The sequence below is a fragment of the Microtus ochrogaster genome, chromosome 8 (assembly GCF_000317375.1).
Source record: "Microtus ochrogaster isolate Prairie Vole_2 chromosome 8, MicOch1.0, whole genome shotgun sequence".
Lineage (NCBI taxonomy): Eukaryota > Metazoa > Chordata > Mammalia > Rodentia > Cricetidae > Microtus > Microtus ochrogaster.
Window position 1 is genome coordinate 73,530,403 of NC_022015.1, and position 12,627 is coordinate 73,543,029.

Sequence of the window (12,627 nt, forward strand, 5' to 3'; positions counted from 1 at the left end):
GGGGAGATGTAGGGATAAGTCCCGCCCCTTAGGGGGCGTGTTTGCCTCGGGCTAGTGTTTACCTATAAATCTGGCAAGCGTGCTTGCAGTGCTTGCTTCTGCTTTCCTGGTTTCCTGGTCTCCACTGGAACGGTGGTTCTGTAAGTCTATTTTGCCATTAAAGCTGTATATATTTTTACAATCTGTTTGCATTCGTTTATGCCGTTACAGATGCTATCTACCTCGTTTGTTGTTTTTGTTTATTGGCTTTTGGAGACAGGGTTTCTCTATATAACTCTGGCTGTCCTGAAACTCACTTTGCAGACCAGCCTCGAACTCACAGAGGTCCACCTGCCTCTGCCTCCCAAGTGCTGGGATTAAAGGCGTGCGCCACCACCACTGGGCTGCTGCCTCATATTTTGAGAGAGGGTCTTTCACAGGCCTGAAGCTCACTAAATAGGCCAGGCTAGACAGCCAATAAAGCTGTCTTTATTGGGATCTGCCTGTGTCCACCCTGACAGCATATGTCAGCACGCGCAGCTCAGTAAATGCGCACCAGGGGTCAAACTCAGATCCACATGCTGTGAGACACATATCTGGTGGACTGGGGCGATTCCCAGTTCTTCACTCACTTTCTCCACCATCTCACTGGAACTCACTGAATCCACAGCTTCTCTCTAGCATATGCACCCTTCCTCCTCTGTCTCTCCCTCCTAGCCCCCCATGCCTCTCCACATCAACGGGCAGGGAGTTATACAGCTTTCCCCTGAGATGAAATCTGAGTCCCTAAAGGTAAAAGTCCCACAGAGATTCTCCTGTTGCCTGAGAAGAGGACAGGGCTTTATTTGTTTATTGTTTTTAAGACAAGGTATACTTTTATAGCTTTGGCTTTCCAAAAACTCACCATGTAGACCAGGCTAGCCTCAAATTACATGCTAATGAGTGCTGGAGTTAAAGTCACATACTACCATGCCTGGCTGTGATGTGTTTATTTCTATACCATCCACCTAAAGAATCTTTTGTAGCATTTTCTTGGTATGTACCAGACAGACAAGGTACAGGGAGAAGAAGAATGAGAAAACCCTTACCCATGGAGTAGAGGTTATCAAAGCTCTGGTGCATGCGAATAATTTCATAGTAAAGCTCATCGTAGCTGCTGGGTGTTGGCAGGAATGTGTCACCATATGTGATAAACATGTTAAACAGGTTCACAATCTGAAAAAGAACCAATAACCCACATACAGACATCAGGTTGTGAAGATCAGAAAAGCATTACTAGTGATATGCTATAGCCATTCTCTTACTGGTTTGCAACAAAACAAAATTTTGGGGATTTTTTATACTGACTGTAAAATCATTATTAAAAATTCACTTATATAAACTGATAAATTATATTAAATAAAAGCAATATCCAAAGCATTGTGTTTCTTACTTATTCTCTACCTTTATTCTTATCTATGCTTATAAAACTAATTTACATGCATGTGAAGGGAATATCACACAATAGGGTGCTATCGCACATCTTAGCCCTGCATGACTGCTGTCATGCTGAGAGCTGACAATTGGCATCGTTCTACATATCTTGGGTGTCGTTCTACAATTTGCAGATACAACAAATCAGCATGTTCATCCCCCACGAAATACTGAACATTTACAAGCTGGGTAGACAATTAAATGGTTTGGTGGCCTCTTTTTCCCCTGAATTACCAGCCAGATAAGCATTTTTATGTACCCTTCAGAAGCCAAGCACAGTGATGATGGAACCACTTATCTGGCTGGGAAGCTACAAAGAGACTGCAGTGGTACATACAGTATAAGTTTCTTGGTGGGATCAAGCTCAGTAATCATACACAGATGTAACCTCTATCCATGCCTCCCAGGCCAAATACATGCATAAAAGTGAGGACTATCAGGTTTAAGACTCTCATCCATAAAGAAACTACAGTTTAGATCTCAGACCTCAGTTCCTGTTACAAAGCAGTCCATTTCTGCCTTACTATATTAGCTTCAGAAAAACATGCATTTTGATTAAAACTCACCATAAGGGCCAATGTAAAAATGTTGTGTTTGGCCAAAAGTACAGTTTCATTTGACATAAGGAACTTCAGCAAGTTTATCAAGGCTTCAAAGAAAAAAAAACAGTAAATTATTCAAATCATAATCAATATAATCAATAAAAGTAAGGGCCAGCAAGAAGGCTCAGTGAGCAAAGGTACTTGCTACCAACTGTGATGACCTCATCGGTTCCAGGGTGCACACACAGGAGAGAACTGGCGCCCACATGCTGTCCCCTAACCTCCACATGTGTCCACATACACATACATACACACACACACATAAATAAATAAATTTAATAAAAAATTAAGTAAATAAAAGCAAACTAAGTCTATAGAAATCTATAGGTCTGAAGTAATCTCAGCAACCAAGGCCTTTTTAAAACTGTTAACATATGACAGTATGTGTGTGAAGGTGAACGTGTGTGTGTGTGTGTGTGTGTGTGTGTGTGTGTGTGTGTGTAAAATGGGCCCTTAATAAAACACCACCATTTCACTGTGGTCGGGAACACTGGCACCTACTTTTCTCTAACAGCTGCCTTCTGGTGCCTATCACCCAATAGCTCTCACCCTCCCCCAGTCACGAGCGTTGGTAATCACTACTCTGCATTAAGATCAGCATTTTCTAAACTTCCCCGTCTGAGAGAGAACACAGTATTTGTCTTTCTGTGTCTGGCGTATTTCACTGGCATACATCCTCCAATTCCACCCAATTTCCATCTGGCTACAAATGACAGGATTTGATTCTTTCTTGGGCTAAGTAATTTCCCACTCCTATATTCGTACTATTTTTTGGTGGGAAGGAGGAACTGTTGTGGTTGGAATATTTGGTCCCCAGTTGCTGGACTGCTCGGAAAGGGTTAGGAGGTGTAGTGTTGTTGGAGCAAGTGTGTCACTACAGGTAGGTTTGGGTTTGTTTTTTGTTTTGTTTGGGGGGGGTTGTTTGTTTTTGTTTTGTTTTTTGTTTGTTTGGTTGGTTTTTTGAGATAGGGTTTCTCTGTAGCTTTGGAGCCTGTCCTGGAACTAGCTCTTGTAGACCAGGCTGGCCTCGACCTCACAGAGATCCTCCTGCCTCTGCCTCCCGAGTGCTGGGATTAAAGGCAAGCACCACCGTCCAACAACAGGTAGGTTTTGAAGGTTTCAAAATACTTGCACCATTCCCAGTGTCTCTCTCTGTTTCCTGCTTCTGAATCAAGATATGAGCTCTCAGCTGTTCCTATTGTTATGCATTTGCTCAGCCATAATGGACTCTTAGGCTGGCTAGTTTTATCAACTTGATATTCACTAGAGTCATCTGAGAGAAGGGAACTTCAAGTGAGAAAATGCCTCCATAAGATTGTGCTACAGGCAAGTCTGTAGGGTATTTTCTTAATTAGTGACTTAGTGGGAGAGCCCAGCCCATTGTGGGAGGGGCCACCCCTGGGCTGTTGATCCTGGGTTCTATAAGAAAGCAGGCTGAGCCGGGCGATGGTGGCCCACGCCTTTAATCCCAGCACTCGGGAGGCAGAGGCAGGTGGATCTCTGTGAGTTCGAGACCAGCCTGGTCTACAGAGCTAGTTCCAGGACAGGCTCCAAAGCCACAGAGAAACCCTGTCTCGAAAAACAAAAAAAAAAAAAAAAAAAAAAAAAAAACCAAACAGAAAGCAGGCTGACTAAGCCATGATGAGCAAGTCAGTAAACAGCACCCCTCCACGGCCTCTGCATCAGCTCCTGCTCCAGGTTCTCGTCCTGCTTGCATTCCTGCCCTCAGGATTTTGATGATGAACTAACTGTATTGTGCAACTGTGAGTGAAATAAACCCTTTCTTCCCCAAGTTGTTTTGGTCATGGTGTTTCATCACAGCAATAATAACCCTGACTAAGACAACTCTACACTCTGAAACCATGACACCAATCAGAGGCTGTCTTGTATAAGTTGCCTTAGTCATGGTGTTTTGACACAGCAATAGAAAAGACAGACAGAATTTGGCCCACAGTCCATTTTGGCCTCAAATTCAGAATCCTCCTGCCTCTGTCCCTGAGTGCTAGGATTATAGACACATGCTACCATGCCTACTATACCATATAAATTTATGTGTATGTATACACAAACACATAACACATACATGAGGGGAGGGCAGGCTGGCCTCCAACTCTCTATGTAGTTGAGAATGAAACTTGTATTCGGTAAGCCCAGGGCCACGAAAATCTAAGTATGTGTTCTACCACTAAGCTACAACTCCAGACCCTTGCCCATTATTTTTTTAATTGATTTTTATTCCTTGCCCCCCCCCTTTTTTCTTTGAGACAGGGTTTCTCTGTGGCTTTGGAGCCTGTCCTGGAACTAGCTCTGTAGACCAGGCTGGTCTCGAACTCACAGAGATCCGCCTGCCTCTGCCTCCCGAGTGCTGGGATTAAAGGCGTGCGCCACTGCGGCCTGGCCCCGTTGCCCATTTGTAACTACACTTCCACCCTCTTCTCCTATCCTCATGTAGCGTAGACCAGCCTCAAAGTTGGTGGGTTCTTTTGTTTTGTTTTGTGTTTTTTTGGTTTGTTTCTTCGTTTTTCTTTTTCGAGACAAGGTTTCTCTGTGTAGTTTTGGAGACTATCCTAGAAGTAGCTCTGTAGACCACGCTAGCCTCAAACTCACAGAGATCCCCATGCCTCTGCTTCCCCAGTTCTGAGATTAAAGGCGTCTACCATACCAAACTCAAAAAGGAAAAAAAACTTTAAAACAAAAGTCCTTTATCTTTTCTCGGTTTGGTAATTTCGCTCCCATTTTGTAGGTTGTCCATACTGCTTTTATTTTTCATATGTGTAGTCTAGTATAATCCTACTTGTCATTTTTTGTTTATATTGTATGCACTCTTGGGGCCTTTTATCCAAGATCTTTTACTTATTTCCAATAGAGGAGATTGCACTAAGGGCCTTGTACCTAATAGATAAGTCTCTAGCACCCACCAAGCTACAACCATTTTTTTTAATTTTTTTGTATGTTTGTGGGGGTATGTACATATGATGTATGTCCAGGTTTGTTCATGCCATGGCATGTGCATGGGGACAGGAAAATCTTGGGTGTCTGTTTCTTCATTGTTTTTGTTTGTTTGTTTTTGTTTTTCGAGACAGGGTTTTGCTGTAGTTTTGGAGCCTGTCCTGGAAGTAGTTATTGTAGACCAGGCTGGTCTCGAACTCACAGAGATCCGCCTGTCTCTGCCTCCTGAGTGCTGGGATTAAAGGCGTGTGCCACCACCACCCTCTTGTTTCTTCATTGTCTGTCACTGCATAAAGCTTCAGGGAATTCTGCTGTCTCTGGCATAGCGGCTCACAGTAGCAATGTCGCAATGTAGACACTTGTCACCATGCTGGACTTTTATCTGGGCTCCAGGGATCCAGACTTAGTCTCACAAGCACTTTAGGAACTGAAACATATCCCCAGTTCTTTGTTTTCATTTGGAGACAGAGCCTCCTAAGTTGCCCAAATTGGCCTTAAACCTATGCTGTAGGATGCTTTGACTTGGCTTTTTGAATAGATGGCTTGTGCCACCAGGGCCAAGGTCTTTTTTTTATTTTGATTTATTTACTTTTGGTTTTTCAAGACAGGATTTCTCTGTGTAACAGCCCTAGCTGTCCTGGAACTTGTTCTTGTAGACCAGGTTGGCCTCTAACTTACAGAGACCCACCTGCCTCTGCCTCCCGAGTGCTGGGATTAAAGGCATGCGCCACCACTGTTCAGCTGCAAGATCTTTTAAAAGCTGATTAAAGTCTGTGCAATGTAGCTCGGTGCTGGACAGTTTGCCCAGCACAGACATGGCCCTGGTTCAACTCTAGCACAGACAAAATGGTATATTTAAGATAAGTAGGCCAGTGTGGAATCACATACCTGTAATCTTAGCACTTTGGTGGTAAAGACATGAGTGTTAACGAATTCAAGGCCAGCTTCAGCTACACAGTAGATCAAGGCTGGCCTGGGCTAAAGACACCATGTCTTTTTAAAAAAGAAAAAAAAAAAAAGCAAAACACCACTCTTTCAGCTGCATGTCTGCTTATCTGCCCATGTAAGGTTTGAAAAAAGTCTACTTCTCTTTACCATTTCTTACAAGCAATTAAGCTCAGAAATGTGATTGCTCAACTGACATCCTAGTGTTCCAAATTTCCTCCCACGTGGTGATTTCCCCATCAAACTTTTGCAATTTACAAGTAAAAATAAGGTCCCCTTCCTCCTCAGACTGCTAGCATCTACTGTCAACAAGTTTCAGTATCATATCTGTTTCAAATATCACTGCTAGAAGGGCCATGTATATATCTAAACGTCCCCAGATGCGGCAGATACACTGTATAACCCACGGCTGTACAACTACGCTTTGGAAAGACAGCTCATGAAAAGACAGTTAAAAGTTCCTCCAGGTGTGGTGGCACACACTTGTAATTCCAGCTACTTTGGAGGCTAGGACCCTTTAGATACAGGGTCTCTCTAAGTTGCAGGCTGATCCAAAGTCTAGGCCTACAAAGGCAACTTGGTAAGACCCTTTATCTAAAGGGTTGGCCTTGGCGGGCATAGGCAGGAAGACCATTGTGAATCTTAGGCCACCAGAATTATATAATAAGTTACAGGCCAGCACAGGTTATTGAATGAGACCTTTTCTAAGTTAAAAAAAAAATCAACTCCCCAGAAATGAAGCATGTCCTAGCTCAATCATAGAGCACTTACCTAGTGTGCATGAACCTGTGTTCAATCTCTAGTACCACAACAATTAATTTTTTAAAGGATTTTTTTCATTGCATTTAAGTGCACATGAGCTCCCATGCCCTTGGATCCCCTGTAGCTAGAGTTCTAGTTAATTGTGCTGGGAACCAAATTCTAGTCCTCTGCAAAAGCAGTCCACATTTCTAATCAATGAGAAACATCCAGCCCAAGGGGGAAAAATTTTTTTTTAAGTGTCCTAGTTGTTCAAACAAAAGTGTAGCTTGCTCTGTTGCTTTGTCAGCAACGTCATTCAGCAGAATGGCTTTTCTGGACCTGACATTCAGGAGAGAGATCGCAAACTGAAGCACTCTACATAAACAGAAGCCCTATTAAGTCCTAGGATAACTTTGCAACTCTAAAGACCCCCCCCCCTTTTTTTTGAGACAGGATTTCTCTGTGTAGTTTTAGAGCCTGTCCTAGAACTTGTTCTGTAGACCATGTTGGCCTTGAACTCACAGAGATCTCCCTGCCTCTGCCTCCCGGGTGCTGGGGTTAGAGGCATGAGGCGCGCGCCACCACCGGCCTCTAAAGAGTTTTTTGCAAAAGAAATTTTCAATTGTCTTGCACCCTTTCAGCAAGCACAGTGGTTCTCAGCCTTCCTACTGCTGCGACCCTTTAGTACAGTTCCTCATGTTGTGGGGACCCCCAACCATAACATTATCTCTTTGCTACTTCGTAACTGTAATTTTGCTAGTTATGAATCGTAAATACCAGTGTTTCCCAATAGTCCTAGGCGGCCCCTGTGAAAGGGTCCTCTGATCTACAGGTTGAGAACATCTGTGTATGGATCAACTCCGACTTCTGTGTCCATCCGGCCTTGCCCTGGACCCTACTACTGCCCTTCTCAGTGAGAAAGAAGAGAACTGACTGCAGACTCAGGTCCTCTGCTGTCCTGAACCTCCCTTGTGCCCACCCCTGAAGAAAGAAGAGAACTGACTGCAGACTCAGGTCCTCTCCTGTCCTGAACCTCCCTTGTGCCCACCCCTGAAGAAAGCCTTGGTCTTTTCTTCTCCTTGAACCTGACACTCCAGTTTTCTTGGCTAGGCTAGGAAAAAAGCAAGCATCAAGGACCCTCTGGCCTCCCCAACACCAACCCATCCAGTCCCACGCTCAGGGCTGGGATTACAGGCATGCATGTGACTGTTACGTGGGTGCTGGGATTTGAACTCCTCATAATTGTGCAGCAAGGTCTTTTAACTGCTAGATCATCTCTCTGTACCCTAATTAGTTAATTTTTAAGAAAAGATCTCAAAGTAACCCAGGCATTCACAATCTTTCTGCCTCTGCCTTCCTACCAAATACTAGGATTACAGGAGCACACCACCATGCCAAGATTTTCTAAAATCACATCTTTTTTGGTCAGCAAAGAAGTTCATTCTCGGTGCTAGAGAGATGGCTCAGCGGTTAAGAGCTCTGGCTGCCCTTCCAGAGGACCCAGGTTCAATTCCCAGCACCCACATGACAGCTCACAACTGTCTGTAACTCAAGTTCCCGATCTGACATCCTCATACCAACGCACGTGGAAAAGACAACCTCAGCCCAAACTTCCATCCTTGCTGAAGATCACCTTGCTCGGCTATGTGGAGCTGCTCACTGACAGAGTGCCTCAGGGTAAGATTACAGCTGACCCTGCTCAGCATCCCAGAAAGAAACGTCTGTTGGGAAGACCTGCCTCCCAAGTCTATCTTGCCTTGAACAAACAATCTCAGAAAAGGATAGACTGCAGAACCACATAGCCCCTAGAGCTGTAATAATTTCCTCACTCCGAAGCCCCTCCTCTTGCCCCTATAAAGATATTTTCCCCTGGCAGGCCCCTCGGTTTCTAAGGAGAGAGGCTGATCCTCATTAAACACTGCTCTGTCCGCCTGCTGTCTTCACACTGCCCCCAAAACCCAACACCCTTCTCTCTCAACACCGAACAGACTTCATGAACTCACAGGAGACAAGAGAAAGAGAAGGGTAGAACATGAGCTGTAGAAAAAGTCATGACTTTTAAATATATCCAATCCACAATGGCGAAGATGCAGCTCCAGCAGTGGCTGTGTGGCAATTAAAGGGCAGGAACTCTGGAGGACAGGAAGTTTGGAGGGCAGGAAGTGGGAGCAATTGTGTTCTTGCAACGGATTACTACTGATTCAGAGTTAGGAATGACAAAGTGATAAAATGGGGAAAAAGAAGAGTAATTAATTCTTTTTTTTTTTTTTTTTTTTTTTTTTTTTTTTTTTTTTTTTTTTTTTTTTGGTTTTTCGAGACGGAGTTTCTCTGTGGCGTTGGAGCCTGTCCTGGAACTAACTCTGTAGACCAGGCTGGTCTCGAACTCACAGAGATCCACCTGCCTCTGCCTCCCGAGTGCCCTGCCTCTGCCTCCCGAGTGCAAGAGTAATTCTAATACAAGTCAACAACTACCTTGCATCTGAATTGCTGCAGACACAGGCAGAAGTGGATAGTGGGGGAGTCCAGCAAGGGAGCTTCGGTGTGTGCGAGATGCTTTGTGTGTCACGTGCTACAAAGACCTGTTTACCCTGATGATTCAAGTCACATATCTATCTCCTGTCCCCCAGAAAGTGAGATAAACCCCTAGAGTCAGTCTGTGGGTTATGGTCTTTTGGGGGTAAAAAGACCTTTCACAAGGGTGTCCTAAGACCATCAGAAAACAAATATTTACATTATGACTCATAACAGCAGCAAAATTACAGTTATGAAGTAGCAATGAAAGTAATGTTATGGTTGGGGTCCCCACAACATAAGGAACTGTATTAAAGAGTCACAGCAGTAGGAAGGCTGAGAAGCACTGCCCTAGAGGGTATTTCTTTTTGTTTGTTACAAACAAGGCTGGGGACTGAACCCAGGACAACTTACACACTAGGTGAGTGGCTGAGCTACTGAGGCTGGTCTACAGGGATATCCACAGTGAGCTAAGATAAACAAAGCAACCTTAAACTTGGCTCCAAAAAGTCTATGATAGTAAGAGAGAATGCTCCTTATATCCTATAAACACTGACTTCATACACACTGCATCAATTATACGAACACCACTAAGCACACACGTTCTCTTCCCCCTTCTGCCTTAGTATGAGGGGAGTTCTAAGTCTGAAAGGCTTTGACCTAGCTGAGAAGAAATTTCCAGAAAAAAGATTCTCATTTAATCCAAATTCTCATGTTTTAGAAATGAAAAAGACCTACCCTACCCCATTCTCACCCACTGATGGTTAATCAAATTGACAATGAGTCAATTTGACTGCATTTAGAATCACCAAGGAAACACACCTCTTGGTATATCTTATAAGGTATTTCCAGAAAGGTATAACTAAAGAGGAAAGACACAAACTGATGACTGTGAGCATTAGGGGTGGGATCCTGGACTGAAGAAAAAGGAACAAGAGCATTCGTCTCTCCCTTTACTAGAGACACACGGAGACTAAATGCCCCCACTCCTGCCACTGTTCCTTCTCTGCCATGATGGACTGTATCCCTAAGGAAAACCTTCCTAAGCTGCTCCTCTTCAGAAACTTAGTCATAGCAAAGTAAAATAGCATGCATACCAAATTAGGTAGTGATAAAACTGGGACTAGAGGCTGGCCTCCAACTCGGTGTTCTCTGCATCACCGAACAATGGATGAGTCCGAGAGTTAAAGGAGCAATCCAAGTGCTGGGATTCCAGGCCTAAACCACTGCACTAGGTACAGTGTCTGTCTCTGCCTCTCCCCCACCACCTCCTCTTCTATCTCTCCCTCTTTTGCATGTGTATAGATACAATGCACACATGCATTTATATCTATGAAGAGGTGCTGTGGGATAACCCTTCTGTTCACTACAAATATATGTTGCTCTCACTGGTTGGTAATAAAAGCTACTTTGGACTATAGTAAGGCAGAAAATATAGCTAGGTAGGAAAGCCAAACTGAATACAGGGAGAGAGAAGTGCAAAGTTGAGAGAGACACATGCTAGCCACCCAAGAAACAAGATGCCAGCTGACCAGTAAAAGTCATGGTCACGTAACAATTCACAGATTAATAGAAATGGGTTAATTTAAATGTTAAGAGTTAGTTAGTGGCCGGGTGATGGTGGCGCACGCCTTTAATCCCGGCACTCGGGAGGCAGAGGCAGGCGGATCTCTGTGAGTTCGAGGCTAGCCTGGTCTACAAGAGCTATTTCCAGGACAGGCTCCAAAACCACAGAGAAACCCTGTCTCGAAAAACCAAAAAAAAAAAAGAGTTAGTTAGTAATAAGCCTGAACCATAGGCCAAGCAGTTTGTAATTAATATTAAGCCTCTGGGTAACTATTTAGAAGCAGCTGCTGGATGGGGCAGGACCAAGAAACCTCTGATGACATGGAGGTTCAAGAGGAACTAGGAGACAGCCTTGGGCATCTCTTCCTCAGGAGCTGTCCACCTCAGTTATTTGAGACAAGGTCTTTCACTGGGATCTGGGGCTTGTTGGTTAGGCAATGCCAGCTGGTCAGTGACCTCAGGGATCCTCCTGTTTCTGCCTCTACAGTGCTGGGATTACAAACTTGTGCCATGACACCCAGCTTCTTACAAAGGTGACTTGTGTCATGTACTGATGAACTCATCTCTTACACATATAATTATCAAGTAAAACTGTTCCTAATTTCCTCACTCAGAGCTGACTCTCAAAATTATGTCCTATACACAGAATATGATTGGGTAATGGGCTATACAAGAAGGCAGAGTAACCTTCATGCAAAATCAGAACCAAAACAAATAAAAGCTGGACAAAAACAATAACCAAGTTTATTCCTCTGCAATTAAGGCATAAACCTTTGCCCAGAGCTTAGATAGCAGGCCAAGGAAAAACCTTCTGTCAGGGGCAGTTTCAAGGACAATAGAGAATGGGTAATCAGGCTCTCAATGACAGCACATAAGCAGCATAGAGATTGTGCTGGCTGTTTCTGGCTCACCCTCTTCATACAATTCATTTTTAGAAAACTACCCTTGATCTCCTTGTCCACTGAATGCCAGCTGGGCACATGACCAGCCAAACTGTTCCTAGGATAGCCACAAAAGCAGCAGTACATGGAAGGAAAAATTAAGATAACCACAAAAGACAAGGGAGTGATTATATAAAATTAGTATTGTTAATTAGTCATATGTCTGTAAGTGTTTGCAATCCAGTATGGTACATGTTGTAGCCACTGAGAAGATACAAGAGACAGAATGTGCTTTTTATTCCTCTCTAATTTAACCCCTTATCATGTTTCTTGCTGTTAGATAATACTTTTAAAGGAAGCAGGGATGGGGAAGAGTACTAACCCAAGTCTCAGCCTTACTACAGGCCTGGCCCTTTTGATACCTGCTCTGAAAGATTTCCAAAGAACAACTTTATTCTATAGGGACTCAAATGGGTTAAAAGTTTGGTCCAAGCCACGGGTGGTGGCACACCCCTTTAATCTCAGCACTAAGGAGGAAGAGGTAGGCAGATCTCTGTGAGTTCAAGGTCAGCCTGGTCTACAGGGTTAGTTCCCGGACAGCTATGGCTATAAAACTCTGTCTCAAAAAAAAAATCAACCAATCAATCAACCAATCGGTGAATAAATATATAAATACCAGCTTCCTCTTCCTCTGAGAGGTGTGAAGTGATCTGTGTAAATGGTTCTCTACTCTATGATCCAGAAAATCATGAACAAAGTCAGGAGGTTCAGACCTTCATGGGTTTCACTTTAAGAACATTATGAAGCTGCCCGCCATCAAAGCCATGTCCATCTGAAAAGTCACATGTATCGGAAAGATGCCACTGTAAAGAAGCAGTGTCTGAACTGCCGGGCGGTGGTGGCGCACGCCTTTAATCCCAGCACTCGGGAGGCAGAGGCAGGCGGATCTCTGTGAGATCGAGACCAGCCTGGTCTACAGA

At 43.9% G+C, this 12,627-nt stretch overlaps 1 protein-coding gene across 1 annotated transcript in view; it reads right to left on the reverse strand.

The window, feature by feature from the left end:
- The window catches only part of Armh3 (armadillo-like helical domain containing 3), a 206,356-nt gene that overhangs the window by 93,971 nt on the left and 99,758 nt on the right, over positions 1–12,627 (reverse strand). Inside the window, exons 21-22 of the mRNA XM_005352384.2 lie at positions 2,019–2,101; positions 1,068–1,194 (exon numbers count right to left, since the gene is read on the reverse strand). Of these exons, the coding sequence (XP_005352441.1) occupies positions 1,068–1,194; positions 2,019–2,101 (210 nt within the window). The remainder of the gene's footprint in view (positions 1–1,067; positions 1,195–2,018; positions 2,102–12,627) is intronic.